Genomic DNA, 18464 nt, shown 5'->3' with positions numbered 1-18464 from the left:
CATTGACTGCATTCCCTGTGGTGCCCAAAAAGAGGGCACACCCTCCTTGCCAAAATCCACATGGCAACAAAGCTGCTGAAGCCAGATGCTGCCAACATGCTTACCATCAGCAGCAGTCTCAGAGATACTAATGTACCTCAGTGCTGCCCAGAGGCACCCTTTGGAGTACAACAGAGGTGAACTTCAATAAGGTTTAGCAGTTTGCTTTGTTTGACTGACCTTTTCAATGTTTCTGCATTTCAATGTTGCCTCCCCTCTTACCAGCTCCAAAGGAATTCAGATTGTGAGAGCTGTGTTCTTCTACCATTGCTGTGCAAACCAAGCCTTACTTTCTCTCCCCTTCTCCCTCTTTCCTTTCCCGTTGCTTTTCTATTTTGTGCCTGTCTCCCCAGTGCCCCGTGACAGCCTTTTGCCTGTGCTGCTTTTTTGCCATCGTTGGCTCAGCCTCCCTTCAGACCTTGTCCCTCCAGGCTGCTCAACCAGAGGCAGCACGGTGCAGCTTGCAGACACACACCCTCCTAGACATGCCCCCCTTTCCCATACTGCACTCTCTCTCTTCTCTCTCCACCACTCCCCCTCCAGTCCTGATACTGGCAACCTGTCTTCTCCCTTCACTCCCTATCCCTCCCCTCCTCGCCCTGCAGTACTCCCAGCCCTTGCTGCAGTGCGATACGTCACTCCCAGCCAAGGTCCCCATGCAGGGCTGGGGTGGGCAGGAGCATGACTGTCTCCTTTGCTAAGGAGGAAATGCCATGAGAACGCAGAAGCTTCTGCAACTGAAACCTCCTGTCTGCTTCTAGCTATTTATTCGGTTACTTATTTAGCCTCAAAGACAAAACAATATTTCTGCCAACGTTTCAGTGAAGGTAACTGAACAGAAACCAGGGAGACAGAGAGAAAGCAGAGTTGGAAAAGCTCAGACAGAGAAACTGGGAGAAAGCACAGGTGGGAAAAATAACAGGAAAGAGGGGGAGAAAAAAATACATGCACAGGAGAGAAACAAAGGAAGAAATATGGAGATAAAGATGGGAAGAAAAAACATTAATTATAGGGGAAAAAAAAGTAGAGGGAAAAAAGGATGAAATTGGAAAGGGTATCTGAGATGGCAGGTGAGGAAGTGGAACTGAAGGATACAGTAAATAGCCAAAGGCTCGCTAATCAGGATAGGTTGTTACAAAGAAATAGCATTTATATGCCGGCAAACCGAATGGGTCTGGATAGCATTGCAAATACTCTGTACAGCTGCACGCAACCGAAATTTCTGTACATTTTTATTCTGAGAACAATTACAAATGAAATAATACATGAATAGTTGAAAAGGGAAATGACAGAGAAAATCTGAGTGACCAGGTCAAACCCCGCTGTACCTATAGAAGAGCCAGCAGTTTGTGTTTATTGTACTTGCTGTAATGCCTACAATCTTCATTTGCTCAAATTCCCATCATGTCAATTATGGAATAAAACATAACTGAGGATTTAGAAAAATAAAATAAAATAAAATAAAATAAAATAAAATAAAATAAAATAAAATAAAATAAAATAAATCAGCCTTTACAGTCCCTGTGGAGAGATGGGAAACAGAGTAAAAACCTGAAAGGTGGTGGTTCCTAATTTCTTATATATTATAAACTCTTATCAGTCTATCTGCTGACAGGTAGCATCATTTGCATTTCTTCTATACAGTGCAATAGCTGTTCTCCTTTCTTACCCCCTTCCAGCAGCAGGGTAAGTGCTGTCATCACAAGATACATCTCCCAGATTCCCACTACTGGAATCAGGTGGCTGTATTAGTATCCCAGGACAGTATACATACAGCACCATTGCATTTGAACACTACGGTGGCCTGCTGAGTGTGTGATTTCCGAAGCTGCTTGGCTCGGGGAGAAGGTTGGGCCAGACCTTGGCTTTGGCCTGCTAGAGGAAGTTAAACTGCCATCATTTGTCCCATCTACTGCTAAACTAGAACTATTAAATGCCAATAAAACGGTACAAAAGCCTGAGCCTCGACTAAGGCCTCAAGTAATGATGAGACAGCTCAGATGTGACTTAATCACCACCAGATTAGCTCTGGTGAACTTTCTGAGCAAGTTTAAAACATTCCTGCTTTCTAACAACTGCTTCACTTGCAGCCAGAGGATGATTTTGCAACCTAGGCTGGTTGTTGAGCAGAACCAGAATAACCACTTACAGTCTGGAGTCCTGAGCACACATATGTGTCAGTTTACAGAAACAGTTTCAAGATAAATCCTTTCCTCCTGCGGCTTCAGAAGCAGCTGGTTGTGGATGAGGTGTGAACAGGGCACTGACTTCTTTAGCCAGCTCTAATTACTGCTCTCTGATGGGAGGATCCATCCTGCTAACTTTGCTCCAGGGCTTGTGAAGTGATAGAAGGAGGAATCAATGTCTAAAACTGCTGCTGTCATTTAACTTGTGGCCATAGCGTATCTGTACTTAAAACTGGCACTGGTTTAATTAAAGATAATGTTTCTGTTTGATCCAAAATCTTGCAAGGGAGACTTATGTGCTTGATACACTTAAAGTGTTATATTTCTTCTTGGGAGAAGAGTTTTGTAGAAAGGTACTGCAATATTGAATGATACATTCGAACATCTTAGAGCAGCTTGCTAATTTCTTATTACTCAAATGTAATGTGTATCCTTTGAGGATACACAAAGACCAGAGACAGACAGAGTGATTTTGTGTCTTAGCCAAAATATCATGCTACCATTGCTATAGCATCTTCGTGCCATACTTGAAACTGGAACAGGCTGCCCAGGGAGGTGGTGGAATCTCCTTCTCCGGAGATATTCAAGACCTGCCTGGACGCCTACCTGTGTGACGTGGTGTAGGGAACCTGCTTTGGCAGGGGGGTTGGACTCGATGATCTCTAGAGGTCCCTTCCAACCCCTACAATTCTGTGATTCTGTGAAACAAGTACTTGAAATAAGAGAACTTATTTCAGAATCACTGTCATTGCATCCGTTCTTGGGTAAACACATACAGACAGCCCCTATGCATCCAGCACTGATACTAAAGAACGCCTGCTTTCTAACACTCCACCCTGTGTCTTAAGTTTCCTGATTGACTGATTTATGGCATCAATTTACTGTAGCACAGTTTTCCTTCATGTCATGCTGTGGCATTGAGGCCTGACTTTTCAGAGGGCAGAATGTTTCACCTTGAGTCATCTGCCAGATTGCTGCAAATGTCCCCGAGGTGCTTCTGTTGGGGAAGGACAGCTGCGTGAAAAGAATTAGATAGTAAAGTGGATTAGAAAGGAAGGTTTAGAATGATGTTAATTATCCTTATCTGCTAACATTGTGGGCTGTCCAGACGTTTCTGTGAATATCACAGGGCAGGGATGGGGGGGGAAATAACAGCATTCCCTTAAATCAAAACGGTTGAAGAGTTGTGGGTCCAATGCAGTGGCAAATGGGAGAACTAAAGGAAGAACATCCATGCCAGCTAAGGGCCTGCAGACACAGAGCCACTTCCCAAGGACGTGCTTGGACTGCAAGAGAAAACGTGGCCCGCCACGCTCGTATGCTGCAGCTCCCTCCAGTGTCCGGAGAAAGTAAATACACCAGGATGCAGCCATCACTGCGGGCTGTCTGATGTATGAGATACTGAGCTGCATTCCTACGCCGTGAGCATCCACCCATCCGCAGCATGCTCTAAAAACAGAGAGGTGCTTCTAACAACAGTCCCCTTAACACACACTGATCGGCCTAGAGAGGGTACAGAGTTTTGGGCAGTGGTATCTAGCTGCAGTGAAACAGTATTTAGCTTCACTTCACAACTGCCCTGCTGAGCAGGGTAATAGATGTCCAGTTTTCCCCGTTCTCCCATGTTCTGCTGCCGCTCACCACTCATGTTTTTCATCTGAGACCTGGGAGAACCAGGAATAAGCAGACAAGCAGTTATAGTCAGTTCTTGCAAGCACCACTCAGCTGCTCTTAGGTAAGAGGTGCTGGCTTCAGTTCTGTTGCGTGAGGTAACACTTTGGGTCTCTTGATGCAGCTAGGACATAGTAAGGATTTCCTTTTCCAGTTATGCACTGTTCCTAGTTTGCAATTTGTTGAGAACAAGAATAAGCCTTAAAGGCTGCATCTTTCTCATGCAAAGTTCCCGTCTTCCACTGCTGTAAAGGAAGGGAGCTTAGGCCATCCCCCAGCCTGGGAAGGCAGCATGAGGCAGGAGGTGTCAGGGCTGCTACTGGAAGGGCTGTGAGTCAGTGGGAACTCCAGTGGGACGACCTGTCTTGCTCCCTTCATTTGTAATGTGCAGTGTGCTTGGAGGTGCAGCAGCACAAGGAATTGTGAAGGATGGCATCAGTGAAGCCCACACCTCCTTCTTCACTTTTCCTTTTACAGTCCGTTCATGTCTCCCCTCATTTTGCTGCTTTTTCTCTTTTGCAAACATTTCCATGCTCCCCATCCTTGCCAGACGGGGCAGAACAGCAGTGGTGCTACAGAGCTGACCCCTGCCCAGCACCTGCTCCCATGCCCCCCTTGCACACAACAGGGAAGCCACACTGACTGCACCATTACCAGCCCCTTCCAAATCTCCACATCCATTTCCCATCCCTATTCCTATCCTCATCCCCTATTCCATCACCATTCCCACCCCCTTCCCTTTCATGATTCCTGTCCCCAGCCTCACCCCTTTCCCCAGCCCTATCCCTCTCCCCAGCCCTATCCCCATCCTACCCGTTTCTTTTCTCATCCCCTTCCCCCACCCCATCCCTGTATCCATTCCCATTCCCTTCCCCTCCCCATACCCATCCTTATTAACAAACTCCCCCATGCCCATTCCTATCTACATTGCCATCCCCACCCTATCCCCATCCACATCCCTTCCCCCACACCCTGGGGTACTCCCATGCCACCTCTATGCCCAACCCCTTCCCTACCACTTCCCCATCCTCAATTCCATCCCTTTCACCATTTCCTTATCAATCCTTGCTCCCCGTCCCTATCACATCCGCACCTCCATCGAATTCCCAACTCCCTCCCCCGTCCCACTGCCGAGGACAGGGAACAAGCACACTCCTCCCGCCCTGGCTCGGGATGGCGATTGATGTCATCACTGTTCCTGCCAGCTTGACGGCCAGGCTCCTTATCTGCGTGCGGTGGGCGGGGGGATGATGGCACTGCGCCTTCTCCTGAGCTCGCTCTGCCCCCTATCTCACCCTGTGCTCGCCGTCACTCTGCACGCCCCTGCGCCACAGTGGGAACGTCCTTTTCCCGTTCAGCCACCCGTCCCTCCGTCCCCATCCGCACTATTATGGGGCCGCAGTGCGCCGACCCGTCCGCCGCTCTGGCTTCGGGTCCCGCTGGCTGAACGGCTTCGGATTTCTCCTGGCCAGCATCATTTGCAGCGCATGCCTGATAGGGCCGACCATGTGGAATACTACAATCCTCAGGAACATAGGGGGAGACTAGAACCCAGCCTGTCACCGTGGCGAGCCGAGCGTGTCGTTTTGGAAAATATAGAGAGGGCTGCATATTGTCGGTGTACGAGGGCGAGACAGGGAAACGGTCACAAAAGAGGATCGAGGGAACAGCTGAGTGGGAAAACGGGGCTTCGTGTAGGAGAAAAGGGAGAGCGAAGGCACTGCATGGGAGGACAAAGCAAAATGGGAATGTGTAATGTTGGCACAAGAATCTGTCTCTGGTGCTGGGCCATCCTGGGGGAATGGGAGGAGCAGTTTCCCTTTGGAGTATAATAAACTCTGGAATGAGGGTGTGGGTTGCTGCTCTATAACCCCCCCCCCCCCCCCATCTCCCATTCCAGCTGCATGATGACACCACATCCCACCATCTCACTGGCTTCTCCTTTTTCTTTCTTTCTTTCCTTTTTTTTTTTTTTTTTTTTTTCCTTCTCCCTTAAAAAATTGTATTTTGAAGACAATCAAAAGTAGAGCATGTTCTGGGTGTGGTTGCATTCAATTTACCCAATAGCCAAAGTGAGGGGAACCGCTAAAGGAGAAAGACAGAACATCTGCTGCTGAAACAAGCTGAGACCAAGGGCAGCAGTAAGTGATGGGAATCCTATGTATTCTCTTAAATCAGTGTTAAAGTGGGAGAGAGTGGAGGCAGAAGGTAACTTCTGATAACATGCTGGGGTTGCATGTGGAAGGGGCTTAGCAATCTGGATAAGAAAAGGGATGGAGGCTGAAACAAGGTGGAAAGGGGAAGAAGGCAGATGGAGTTTTACATTCAGTCCAAAATGTTTCAGAAATGTCTGGGAAACTGGTCAGATTAGGAGGGAGATGGGTGGGAGAGAGGCTAGGAAGAACAAATGGTCCTGAGAGGGAAATGGAGGCAGCAAGCAAAATTTCTGGGCTTCAAGAGGGAATATCTCTGCTCATATTTGATTTTCTTCTGACCCCTTTCCCCTTCTGTCTACAGGGATGAAGACCTCTGCAACCTTTACAGCACTGTGTCTCTTAGCTTCCTCCTTGTTCCCAGCTGGTGAGTCTGTACTCCAAGGGGAGGGTTTCTTCTCCACCCTGGCTGCATGGAGTGTCCTGCAGAGGCTGAAGTGTAGTGGTCTAAGGAGAAAGACAGAGATGTAGAAGGATGGTGAAGGGGGAAGAACTGAACAGGAAAGGAAAAGGTAGATACAGGGTTATAAGGAAACATTTAGGAACTAGGGATTTATTCAGCCCCCCCAGTAAATAGTGGGAGTCACAAGACAGAGATCCAAAGCTTGCACAACAGGAATGTTTGAGTAAGCACAGCATCCAGGTCTGGAGTTTACAAGGAGAATTAACAGTGTTTTATGCTACAGATTGTGCTACACTTATAGCTGACAACCTGTATCTGCATGATCTGCAGAGCATTTACCTAGTGGTTACTGCCAGAGTGCCCCCACTTCTACACAGGTCTCCTAGTTGCCATTAAGCTTTGTCCATCTTTGTGTTGCTGTTTTGAAAACCGAGCTTTCACTTTATTTTGGTTTTGTTCTCATTTGTTGCTTGATCCTTTTGTTGGTGTATCTTTGGCAAAAATACAAGTGGGATCAAACTTCAAGAAGAAAATATAGGAGGGAGAGATCAGCATGAGACATGAGAGTCTGAATTCTCAGGGCAGACAGCGAAAGATTAACTGCAGTGAGTGGAGAAAGTTTCACCTCAGAATGAGTGCATGTAAGAGACAGATCACTGCGCCTATTACATCCAAATCAAGTCATTCCAATCTACTTTCATCAGTACTCCCCTCACACTGTATGAGATGGCTTGAGATGGACTTCTGTTGTTTGGTAACTGCATGGGGATTTCACTGGAGCTCAGCTTTGCTCCCAATAACACTTTGTTTTCCTGTAAGCATGCACAGTTGTTATCTCAAAGAGGATGTCATGTTTGTGACTGTGAATCTATATATCTATATATAGCTCTATATACCTATATATATATTATATATATAATATCTAGAAATTCACCTCTTTTGTTGTTAGATCAGAACCCAAGTCCTTGTTTTTTATCAGAAACCATCCAGAAAGTGAAGATCTTTTGCTTATGTTTATTACCATTAAGAGATTAGCCAGAACTGGAAAAGTGTGGGGGCTCCACTACCCTGTGTATGTAAATTATATGTATCTGGCTCTCCCTGGATCAACAACCAGCAGCTGAGCCCTTGCTGGCAGCTGGGTGTGGAACAGAATAGTCCTTTTATGCCACAGAATATGATTAAATAGAAGTCCCGAGAGTCCTTCTGCAGTCTGCAAGTAATGGCTCTTGGAATGAGGAAGAACTGAGAATAAAACTCCAGACCAGATGGTCCTTACTGATGCAGTGCTCCCATTAAGAGTAGAAAGCTAAAGGCTGAGTCCATAAGATGTAGCAGGATGTGCTGTGCTTTGGGCTGGTCCTGCACACATCCCTGCAGTGCCCCAAGATCACTGTCTTTTTCCTGCCAACTCTTTCCTTCAACCCATCCCTAAGTATGCAAACATTTCCCCTCTCTGTGTCTAGCAGGAAATATTTTCATACTCCTGGCTGCTGGAGGAAGCGGCTCTTTCAGCCCCTATGTTTGGATAAAGGAGCAGTCTACTTCAATTCCTCCTCTGCCACACAGCACACACAGCCAAGCCTTCCTGAGTGTGGAAAAGATCTTCCACTCTGCTCACTATTCAGGGAGGATGATGAACCAGATAATTACCTGCTAAAAGAGGTCTGCAACCTGTTGCTTACTATACCAATGACACACCCTTGTGACCCTAAGTAAACAGTTTCTATGAGTCAGTTTCCTCTTTTTTTCTTTAAAACACAGATAGAGATTTTGATCAACCTCAGCAGGGAGGCAAGGAGCAATTTGTTATCAAAATACACCAAGGAGTGTTGCAGAAGTGCAAAATCAGGTAGATTTGGAGGTATTTACAGTCTCCTACTCTGCCCAGCCTTCAGTTCTGGTGGAAGCAGCAGATGGAGAATCAGGATTCACTGTATCTGAATGCCTTTAAAGAAGAAAACCAGCCAGCAGCGGGACTGAGGCAAAGGGGAGAGTATTTCTCTCTTCAGCAGTGGGTGGTGTCTCCCGGACAAACGAGCATCTCATAACAAACTTCATGAAGAATTCTTATAGAAATCACTGTCCTTTCTTTCCTCTCCTCTCCTTGCAGGTTGGTTTCCATGGATGGTCAATGGACAAGAACCAGAAAGTGCAACTGGTAAATATTACTGGCATGTTAATATACTTGTTTCTTCCAACATGGAGGAATTCAATTACATGCATTTGTTTCATATGCACTTCCATGTCAGATGCCATTTTTCCAGAGTGCCATCTGCTACATGACAACAAAATGTAGCAGAAGTTTGGTGGGAAGGTTCAGCCCTGACTGCCATACCGTCAATATTTACCTCTGGTATTGTGGGGCACCATAATAAACTAAACAACTTGCTTAAGTTGGAAGGGACCTTTAAGGATTATCTAGTCCCATGCCCTTGTTCAAGGGACATCTGCAGCCAAACATGAACACGAGGAATTCCAATTCCAGTTGAGTCACTGAGGAAAGCAGCGGATAAGGGTGGAATGAGTTCATTATGTTTATGTACCCACTGGATTGAATCCCACTGTCTCCTGAGCCTACCACACTAGTCAAGATCATTCAAACTAGCTATAGTTTGTCCTGTAGGGAACAACAAAAGTAAAGACAGACCCTCTCAGGACATAGAAGGACCTAGGTGTCCAGGTGGACAACAGGTTGACCATGAGACAGGGTGCCCTTGTGGCCAAGAAGGTCAGTGATATCTTGGGGTTCATTAAAAGGAATGTGTCCAGAAGACTGAGGGAGGTGATCCTCACCCTCTGCTCTGCTCTGGTGAGGCCACATCTGGAGTACTGTGTCCAGTTGTAGGCAACTCGGTTCAAGACAACTTAGAGTCCAGTGAAAGGCCACAAACATCACCAGGGGACTGGAGCATCTCCCTTAGGAGGAAAGGCCGGGAAACCTGGGCCTGTTCAGCCTGGAGAAGACTGAGGGCAGATCTTATCAATGCTTATAAATATCTAATGGGTGGGAGTCAAGTGAATGAGGTCAGGCTCTTTTCAGTGTTGTCCAGTGACAGCACAAGGGGCAATGGGAACAACCTAGAACATAGAAAATTCCACGAGGTCATGAGAAAAAAACATTTTCACTTTAAGGTTTACAGAGCCCTGGAACAAGGAGCCCCGAGTGGTTGAGGAGCTTCCTTCTCTGGAGATATTCAAAACCCACTTGGATGCTTTTCTGTGTTACACACTGTAATTAACCTCTCCATAAGTTCCTTCCATCCTCTTAAGATTTTGTGATTCTGTGACATTCTCTCTTTTCCAGGTGATGTTGACACCGGCAATCTCATCAGCACCCCTGGTAAGTTCTTACTTCTCAGCAACTCCAGGCTTCAACTTTATTCCCACTTATATAGTCCCAGATGATAAGAAACTCCTCTTCCCCACCTTTGACACCTGACAGCTCTCTTCCAGAACTGATGGCACTCAGAAGGTTTTTTCTGTGCACCATGCAGGGAAGTGACTCAAGGTAGATAATGATCTGTTCTCCAAGGAATTGCTGGTTTCACCTGGTGCACTCACAACTGTCTGAAGTTGATTGCACTGTAAGAAGCCACAAAATCTGAACCTTACACAGCCCTGAGCTTCCAGAGGAAGTTGCAGGAGGAGTTACAAGGGCTGTTCTGAATGTAATGCCTGCTGTTTTGTTATGTTGGCCTGTGACATCATAGGTGGATGCTGATGATATGGCAGTGGAAGTTGAACCTTCCCACCAATACTGTTACATTTCTGTTGCATTTTGTTGCCGTGCAACAGATGGCAGTAGAGGGGCAGTCTGACAAAACGCTTCTGACATTGATGTGCATAAGGTGATTGCAACATATGAGAATCTCACATTCAGCCTGTGAGACCGGAGAGTCTGTAGGAGGATAGATAAATGCATTCTATGTCTGCAACAAAGTGATTGTGGCTAACCTGCTTCTGAACTTGAAAAGGCTAAATATGAGGTGTCTACAAGTCAGTAGTGATGAGCCATTGGCAGAACTGTGGGAGGGAGGAAGAGGCTGAAAATCTCAGATCTTTCAGAACATCTTCTCTTTTTCCAGCTGCAGCTGTAACACCACCTGTTATTCTCAATCCTGGTGAGTTTATTGTCAATTCACAGCTGAGTGTTGCAGACTCATCTTCCCTCTCCTCACTCCATCCCTTGAACTTAGAATTCCGTGTTCTCTGACAGTTCCTAACTGGAGCCCCAGTGCCCAGGAGACTCCTTCTCTCTATGTCTATGTATGTTGTCTGTGCTTCTGGTTGACACAGGGAGTGTGCAGGAGTTTTCTATTACCACTGATGCAAACTCGCACCTGGCAAGTCGTCTGAGCCCCTTTCCAGTTTGTCACCGTACCCAGTGACAGTACAATAAAATGTACTGTTTTACTGTGGTACAGGTGGATTGGTTTGTGACAGGGAACAATAAAACCAACCTCCTTTTGCTCTCTTGTCCTGGGCATTAAAGAACCAGCTGGTCCAGCTAGTAAGAGCCAGTCACAGGCGTCTTCGCTTGTCTAAATGGACAGCAATTGCAGCAATGTGTACTCAAGCTTTTGAATTATAAGTCAGAATGCCTTTTACAGTGTGATTTTGAACAGTGGTGTTTATGGTAAAGCCTGGGTGGATTTTTACCATTGTTGGCTTGATAGCTGACACTAGATCCACACTGGGCTTGTACTTCTTTTTACTTTGTGCAAGTAACAAAGAAATTCTTTTTTCACATCAGAAGTTACAAAACAGGGCTTTTGAAAGCGCTTTCCAGGTTTTTGTTCTGAATAAGCCAATGTCAAGGAAGAAATAATAGTAAGCCACACTAATTTCGCTACTTTTCTGTCTTTCAGTTCAGTCTGACAGTGAAACTACAACAGCTTCATCAGGTATGTTTGTGCCTGCACCTACTCATTAACCCACTTGTTACCTCTCCAAACGGGTGCTGGAAAATAGATGCTAGCAGCTTTCATTAGGAGCCTGGAAGACAGTGCTTAGTAAAACGATATGCAACCAGATTGCACACACCTGCCAGTGATGCTGGATTGAACCTCTGTGTGTTACTTGTGTTCTCAGATTGTCGTGAGGAGCAGTTCCCTTGCACACGCCTGTACTCTGTTCACAAACCAGTAAAGCAGTGTATCAGCTACCTCTGTGTTACCAGGTAAGAAAATAGTAATATCCAAGAAAAGCCCTAAAAGCCCTCCAGAAATGGCATATCCAGTTCAGCAATTGTTTCCTTTGGAAGCTGCACCTTCCTTCAAGGAACCATCCTACCCTCTGAGCTGCCTTTTAAAAGTGATTAATTAAAACAACATAATATCTATATCTGAGCAGCACAAAGGAGCTACTATGTGGCCTGTATTGTAATCCTTGTGTAAGTCACTTACATACCATTACACTTACATACCATGAAGACTTGACAAAGGTTACCATTACCTTATTCTGGACTGATTATTCCAAAAAGATTTAGGACTTGCCTCCTCGTGATGAATAAAAGCATGAGTTTGTGTTTATTGCTTATCTCTTTGTTGTTTCTTTTTATTCCTGTGCATTTCTCTGTTGTCCTTGGCATTCTCCTGGTGATCCCACAGTGTGCGTCGCATGTACATAATAAACAAAGAGGTGTGCTCTCGCATTGTCTGCAAGGAAAATGAGGTCATGCAAGGTGAGTTACAGTACAAGATAGCCTAGGAGAGGGAATAGAAGAATAACTGCAGCCATCTGATACTGTCTCCAAACTAACATTTCCCAACCCCAATCCACATGTAATGTGTTCCCTAGACTAATTTTGGGGGAACACTAATGCAGTGCAGGCTTGCATCCAGTACACATGCCATGAAGAGCACTGAGAGGCAGATATTATACTACCAAAAATGTTGAGAGCTCTTAGTTGTGTCTTAAATGTTCTGGTAGTGACTTGTTTGAAGGAAGCTTTGATTACCTGTCAGCATGTATTTATCTGCTTTGTCTCCAGATGAGATCTGTCGCCAGCTGGCCGGCCTTCCTTCTCGACGTCTCCGTCGATCTGGGCAGCTCCCACATCTCTCTTGCAAACAGATCCTGGAGCAGCAGCGCAGGAGGCCTGATGCTCTGTGAGCAACCGAAGTAGAAGAGAAAAAAGAAGAGAGAGAAGAGAAATCATCATCCCCTGTCCACAACCCAAGACAAGTCCTTCTTTCTTGTTGTGATTCCTCCACCATTTCCTTGCTTCTCTGCCTTCTCCCACATCCTCCTCTTCAGGTGCTGCAGTGCACATAGTTCCCTATCTGTCATGGTGGCTGCAATTGTCTTCTAAACCTGTTGCTGAGGATGTGGGATGCTCCCCTTTTCTCTCAGTTTCTATTTGGCAGGCTTGTTTCCCAGAGCTCCTTGTATCTGTGTATTATCTCTGCAGAGAAACATGAATGAAGATGGGGTGTCCTCTCCAATGATAGAAATGCCCTAAGCTGTGTCTCACGTGGAGGAATGCAAGACTTTATGCACGACGCTTTATGCCCTGGCCTAGGTTTCATGCATGACATGAGTATGCGTTCTGCTTTGCTTAGTCATACTGTCCCTCACCAGTCCTTCACAGCTACTGAGTTTGCTCTGTCTGCTGGACTCAGAGAAGTGACAGAACTGGGAGATGAGCTGTCCTCCACCCAAGGCAAACCTCATTGTCCCTGTATGGCAGCAGATGATTCGTAAATACCTCTGGGAAATTCTTCATTTCAAGCCCATTGCCTCCCTCACACGTATACTACCAAAAGGACGAATTCTGGGTTTAACATGGCATTATGCTTTTCTCAAGAAGATTATGTTCTCAACAAGAGAGATCTCTCTCCTCATCTCATCTTTTCTCTCCTCTCCTCTGCTCTTCCCTTTCCACTGAAGAAAACTCTTGATACCCATTTCAGGCAAGTTTCAGGAAGCAGGAAGTATGGCTACATCTGTTCCTAAGCCTAAGAGAGCCCAAAAAACATTTGTGTCCTTAAACAACTGGAGACTTTTTTCTTCTGGGGTGAAGGACAGGGCAAGAGATGATGAATTAACTTGTCCTGATGACTGGTTTTATCTAGTTATATCTACACTCACCAGTTGCTGAGTCCACTTTCACTGTCTTCACTTGAGTTCCTACCTCCTGACCTGTCGTCTTCTGCACAGAAAGGAGTCACAAACTGGATTGACATGTGGTAGAAGAATCATTATCTGGGATCCTTGGGTTTTCCTGCAGGTTCTCTGTGTGCTGTATTGCACAGAACCAGGTGATAGTGGGGAGGTAGATATATCTCTAGGTATGAGCATAGAGGCAGGCCAACCTTGGGAAAATAGTTCACTCTGGTAGCACTGAATGTCTGTTGGCTGCTACAGAACCTCACTTTCCAGATGCACAAAAAACATTTCCAGGTACATATATGGTCAGTGTTCTGAAATTGGATAGGGGAAGTGGTGAAGAGCTGTCTGAAGAGTCTTAATCACTCTTTGTGACTCTTGGTGGCATGAATAACTGTTCTGTAGAGCACCTTATCTCAGCATCTATGTCACTGCAGCAGATCATCTCTGAGCTGTTCTTAGCTCTAACAGAAAGTTACTTTGCTACAGCATGTATTCACACTCACAGCATAACATACTCTGCTACTGAACTGAGTCCCATTCAGCCAGGCAGGAACAGTGGTCTGCTGAACAACCAGAGTAACACAATATAAATGTGCTGTGCAGAGGTAGAATTCTCAGAAAACTGAGGAGAAAAACACTTAATAACTGCACATATATACATAAGGGCATAGCCCTCATGTATGATGCTCTTCTTGAGTACTCCAGGCTGAAGAGATGAGGGATGGAGGTGGAAATTATACTGAGTGCACATTTCTGTAGAGAGAAGGGCACCAAGAACTTTATCTCAAAGCTAATCAAGTAATTTGCAGTCACCTACTTCTATGCTGGGATGCCTACGAAGCCACCTCCTCATGTCCTGCCACCCTGTAAGATGGAAATGAGAAGTTAGAAGGAGCTCTTGGAAATTGGAATAGGGCGAGTCTCCACCCTGTATTTAGAGTTGAATATAAGCTGATATATAGATCTATAGATATATAACTGCATAACATATCTACTGTACAGTATATAAAAATATTCATACAATTTGGGGAACAGTTAGAAATCTTTCTGTTGCTTGCTTTCAGCGGGTATAGGAAGAGGTGCTCCTCCCCAGGAGAACACTGTTTTAATGCTCAAATCCATGTAATACACACAAAACATTAAAAGAAAGTTTATTTTCTGTTTTTCTTGGCAAATCTCATGTGTCTGAGTTTATTTGTGTCTAGCTGTGTTTCCTCCAGCTTTGTGGGTAGACTTGACTCCAGCCCAAATCTGCCATTTGGATCCCTTTACTCCCTGCCGTTCCTGAGCTGCTACCTGCTTCACTCATGAATCACAGGTCTTTCTCGTTATTTTTTCTACAGATAGAAAAAATTATTCTCAGCGTGGTTTTTTTGGGTTTGGTTTTGTTGAGTTTTTTTTTTTACTTCCCGTAGATGGTTGTGTTAGATTTTTCTGACAGTTCATAGTTGGGGAGCACAATGATAACTCCTCCCAGCCCATGTGTGCTGAAGATATGTCTTCCAACTAAGCAGATGCCATGACTTACTGGTAAAGAATGACTGTCTCCAAGTAAAATGGAAAGGTGGTATGGTGGTATGTGGTAAGAGAATAGTAGTCAAAAGGACTACATCTAGATAGTATTTCTGGAACAAAAATAGCAGTGGCCCAAGTTACCCATCAAACTGCATCTAATAACATCCCATCACTCTTCAAGACTGCAGCACAAAGTCATAGAATCATAGAATCACCAAGGTTGGAAAAGACCTAAAAGATCATTCAGTCCAACCATTCACCTATTACCAATAGCTCCTACTAAACCAATGCACATTCTTGCACAACTCTATCCCCTACAGTCTATGTTTCCTCCTGGGTAGCACTACTGAGTCCTTATTTCATACTGTTGTAATAAAAACAACCTCAGTCTGAGTGTCTATAAATGGAGCTCTCATCTGCACAGGCCTGACTCTGTGTAGGGTCAGGCTTTGACTCATGAGCATCTCTTTTGCATTTGCAGTGTATTTCTGCCAGCAGATCAAAGGGCTGCAGTACCTCTTATGAAGAAAGTTTGAGGGAATTGGTCTTGTTTAGCTTGGAGATAGAAGACTTTAAGGAGATCTCATTGCATCCTTCTAGTACTTAAAGGGAGCTTATAAGCAGAAGGTAGACTGACTTTTTACACAGCCTAATAGTGATAGGATGAGGTGGGACGTGTTTAAACTAAAAGAGGGGAGATTTAAGTAAGAAGTTAGGAGGAAATTCTTTACTCAGAGGGTGGTGAGGCACTGGAACAAGTTGCTCAGAGAAGTGCCCCATCTTTGGGGGCATTCAGGGTCAGGTTGGATGGGGCTCTGGGCAGTCTGATCCAGTAGGAGGCAACCCTGCCTGTGGCAGGGGCATTGGAACTGGATGATCATTAAGTTCCCTTCCAACTTAAGCCATTCTAAGTTTCTATGCTTTTGTTGTTCATGTAAGTGATTTTCTTTTAATAAAAATGTTTTCAATACAGTTAACTTATAACTGTATAATACCTTCTACAGTTAAAATGCAAGCTGCATCTACTTCTTGCCAATCTGTTGTCATATACCAAACAAATAATTGGCAAAAGTCATCCACAGAGCAAAGCTCAATTTAATGACTAAATGATCTTTCAGACTGTTTTGTTTTATTTATTATTTTTTTTTTATACTTTAGATGGAAGATTTTACTTTCCATCCAAAAACAATGTGTCACAAATTAGTCATTAACAAAGAAATAAGAGCCGTTTGGATGTGGTGCTCAGGGATATGATTTAGCAGAGGGTTGTTAGAGTTAAGTTACTATGGTTAGGCTGTGGTTGGACTTGATGATCTTTGAGGTCTTTTCCAACCTGGGTAATTCTATGATTCTATAAACTATAAATATTTCTTATATAATTTATATAAATAACTATCTGTATTAAATGTTTCTAAGTAAAAAGAAACATTTTGTGTCCCTGAAGCAGGACTCTGCTTGTGCTCAGTATTTTTTTCATGCACCGCCCCCTTAACCAGGGCCACTTTCGGTTTCTTGGCTTTGCACTTGGCAGCCTTGACTTTCACTGTTTTGCCTTAGATGGGATCTTTGCCTTTTTTGGTCTATCAGCTTTCATACTCCTTAGTCTTTTAGACTACAGGCTACTGAGCCCCAGCTTGGTGATGTTGTTTCTATATACTAATTAGACCTCAGCTCCCTTTTGGAGTCATGTGTTATCATTTGTTTGTGTTTCCAATAGGCAGACATTAGTCTCATAATCAGCTCACCTGGAGACTGATGGTTTGCAGGGCTTGGATCCTCCTGCCACTTTCTCTGGTTCCTTAGCTGACACCTTGAGGCTGTACCAGCAGGCAAATGCAGCTGCAACAGTTATTGTGAACATGAAAGCCAACAGTCCACCAACATGATGTCTTGACTAAGGTTGTGGTTTTGCACTGATACACGTCGGCATGTTGTATCTTGCAATGGGTATGTTGTACCTACAAAGCATTTCCATGCTCAAAGCATTGCAGTGAAACTTACTGCTTAGATTATTCCCTTGTAGCGCTGAAGTCAGACTGACAGAAAATGCACCCTCTGGAAAATGCTTATAGCTCTCTGCGTCTCTTGTCTTGTATTCAAGGGGTGCAGAGCAACTACACCAAGCACTGTTTGCCATTATTAAGGATTAACTCAATTACAAATTAAACATGCTTCCTTCCAAGTCTAGTCTTACCCTTCAGTTTTATTCTTGCTGTGGAAGGAGGGTTCAAAGGAATTTCTCTTATGCATGGTGCAGGGTGAATGTTGATCCTGTTGTTTCTCATCATCTTTCCTTGAGCTTAGCATCATAGTTACTCCGTTTCCCCTGGATACTTTGTCCATCAGCTGGTATCTTTGTAACTTCTCTAGTCTGCATTAGGGAAAGTGACTGAAATCCTCATAGTCTCTTCGAGCTCCTTTTGCCATTTGTCTTCACTGAGAGCACTGCTAGGAGCATTACTTCACGATAGATTTCCACCTCTCAAATCTTTGATTTTATTTCAGTCTTGTAAGTGACTTTCCAAACTGAGGGTGGACCAAGTTAGCTCCTATAATGTAAATATGTCTGTGTCCTACCCATCCCTGTGCCTGCACAGAAATGAAAACAGAGAGGAGTGGGCACAGTGACCCTTTGTTAACAGCCAAGAAAAACTTATGAAACAGCAGGGAATTCTCAACATATGACTGCAAGCCAAGAAACATGAAACACTTTTCTTACAGCCTTTCCCAGAAATAAAATGTACTGAAAAACAAAAGGAAAATAAAAATCAGGATTTACCACCCAGGTGCCAGTTGCAAGCTCTTGTTTCAGTGGATTGCACGAGCTGCAGCAACTGCACAAACAGGAGCTAGTAAGAGACAACTATGGTGTGTGAAACCACAACCACAGTGAAGAAATGACTCTCATTGTGAAAAACTGCGGTGCAAAATTGAGTTTCTCTCTGTGACTAGCAAAAGATTGCAGAGATATGGAGCCAGTGACTTGCACTAAGGGAAATATATGACTTGGAGCAGGGCCTGGGGTGTCTAGACCAAGAGTTTGTGCTGCACAGTGGAATGTTGCCTGCAGTGCAAAAAGAGGATTTTCTCCAGGTCCAGACACTGGAGTCAAAAGCCAAGTCGGATAGGCAAGACATACCTGAGGCTGGGGCTGCATGCACTGCTATGGTGCAGGCAGCTCTGGTAGTTATTTCCCCAAGTCCAGCTCTCAGCACCGGGAAGGTACATTCTCCTTTGATTTGCAGACTACATGTTCTTTTCACTGTAAGTGTCAAACATTTACTGCATGTACTTGGTCTCTAGTTTTATTTTTTACCTGCA

At 44.7% G+C, this 18464-nt stretch overlaps 1 protein-coding gene across 8 annotated transcripts; it reads left to right on the top strand.

Annotated features, from left to right (window-relative positions):
• Window positions 1-61: 61 nt before the first annotated feature.
• MFAP5 (microfibril associated protein 5) lies at window positions 62-14803 on the top strand. Of its 8 annotated transcripts, none has more exons than XM_085544603.1 (10): window positions 4972-5516; window positions 5910-6037; window positions 6414-6476; window positions 8626-8673; window positions 9820-9855; window positions 10601-10636; window positions 11384-11419; window positions 11607-11694; window positions 12125-12198; window positions 12508-14803. In XM_085544603.1, the coding sequence occupies exons 3-10, from the start codon at window positions 6416-6418 to the stop codon at window positions 12627-12629; spliced, it is 501 nt and encodes a 166-aa protein (XP_085400729.1). In that variant the 5' UTR covers window positions 4972-5516; window positions 5910-6037; window positions 6414-6415; the 3' UTR covers window positions 12630-14803. The 8 variants fall into 8 exon arrangements, with proteins under 8 accessions (XP_032302761.2, XP_085400751.1, XP_085400729.1 ...); XM_085544608.1 differs by having other exon boundaries at window positions 4972-5648; XM_032446870.2 differs by lacking the exons at window positions 4972-5516; window positions 5910-6037 and adding an exon at window positions 62-191.
• Window positions 14804-18464: the final 3661 nt, after the last annotated feature.

This window comes from Coturnix japonica, chromosome 1 (genome assembly GCF_054131305.1).
Source record: "Coturnix japonica strain WE chromosome 1, WE-NBRP24, whole genome shotgun sequence".
Lineage (NCBI taxonomy): Eukaryota > Metazoa > Chordata > Aves > Galliformes > Phasianidae > Coturnix > Coturnix japonica.
This window is presented reverse-complemented; position numbering and strand designations above follow the sequence as displayed.

Bases quoted from the DNA above. Each gene is read 5' to 3' on its own strand.
- MFAP5 (XM_032446870.2), top strand. From the start codon at position 6,416: ATGAAGACCTCTGCAACCTTTACAGCACTGTGTCTCTTAGCTTCCTCC. The intron at 9,856-10,600 runs GTAAGTTCTTAC...CTCTTTTTCCAG, and splicing joins CAATCTCATCAGCACCCCTG to CTGCAGCTGTAACACCACCT. The intron at 10,637-11,383 runs GTGAGTTTATTG...TCTGTCTTTCAG, and splicing joins ACCTGTTATTCTCAATCCTG to TTCAGTCTGACAGTGAAACT.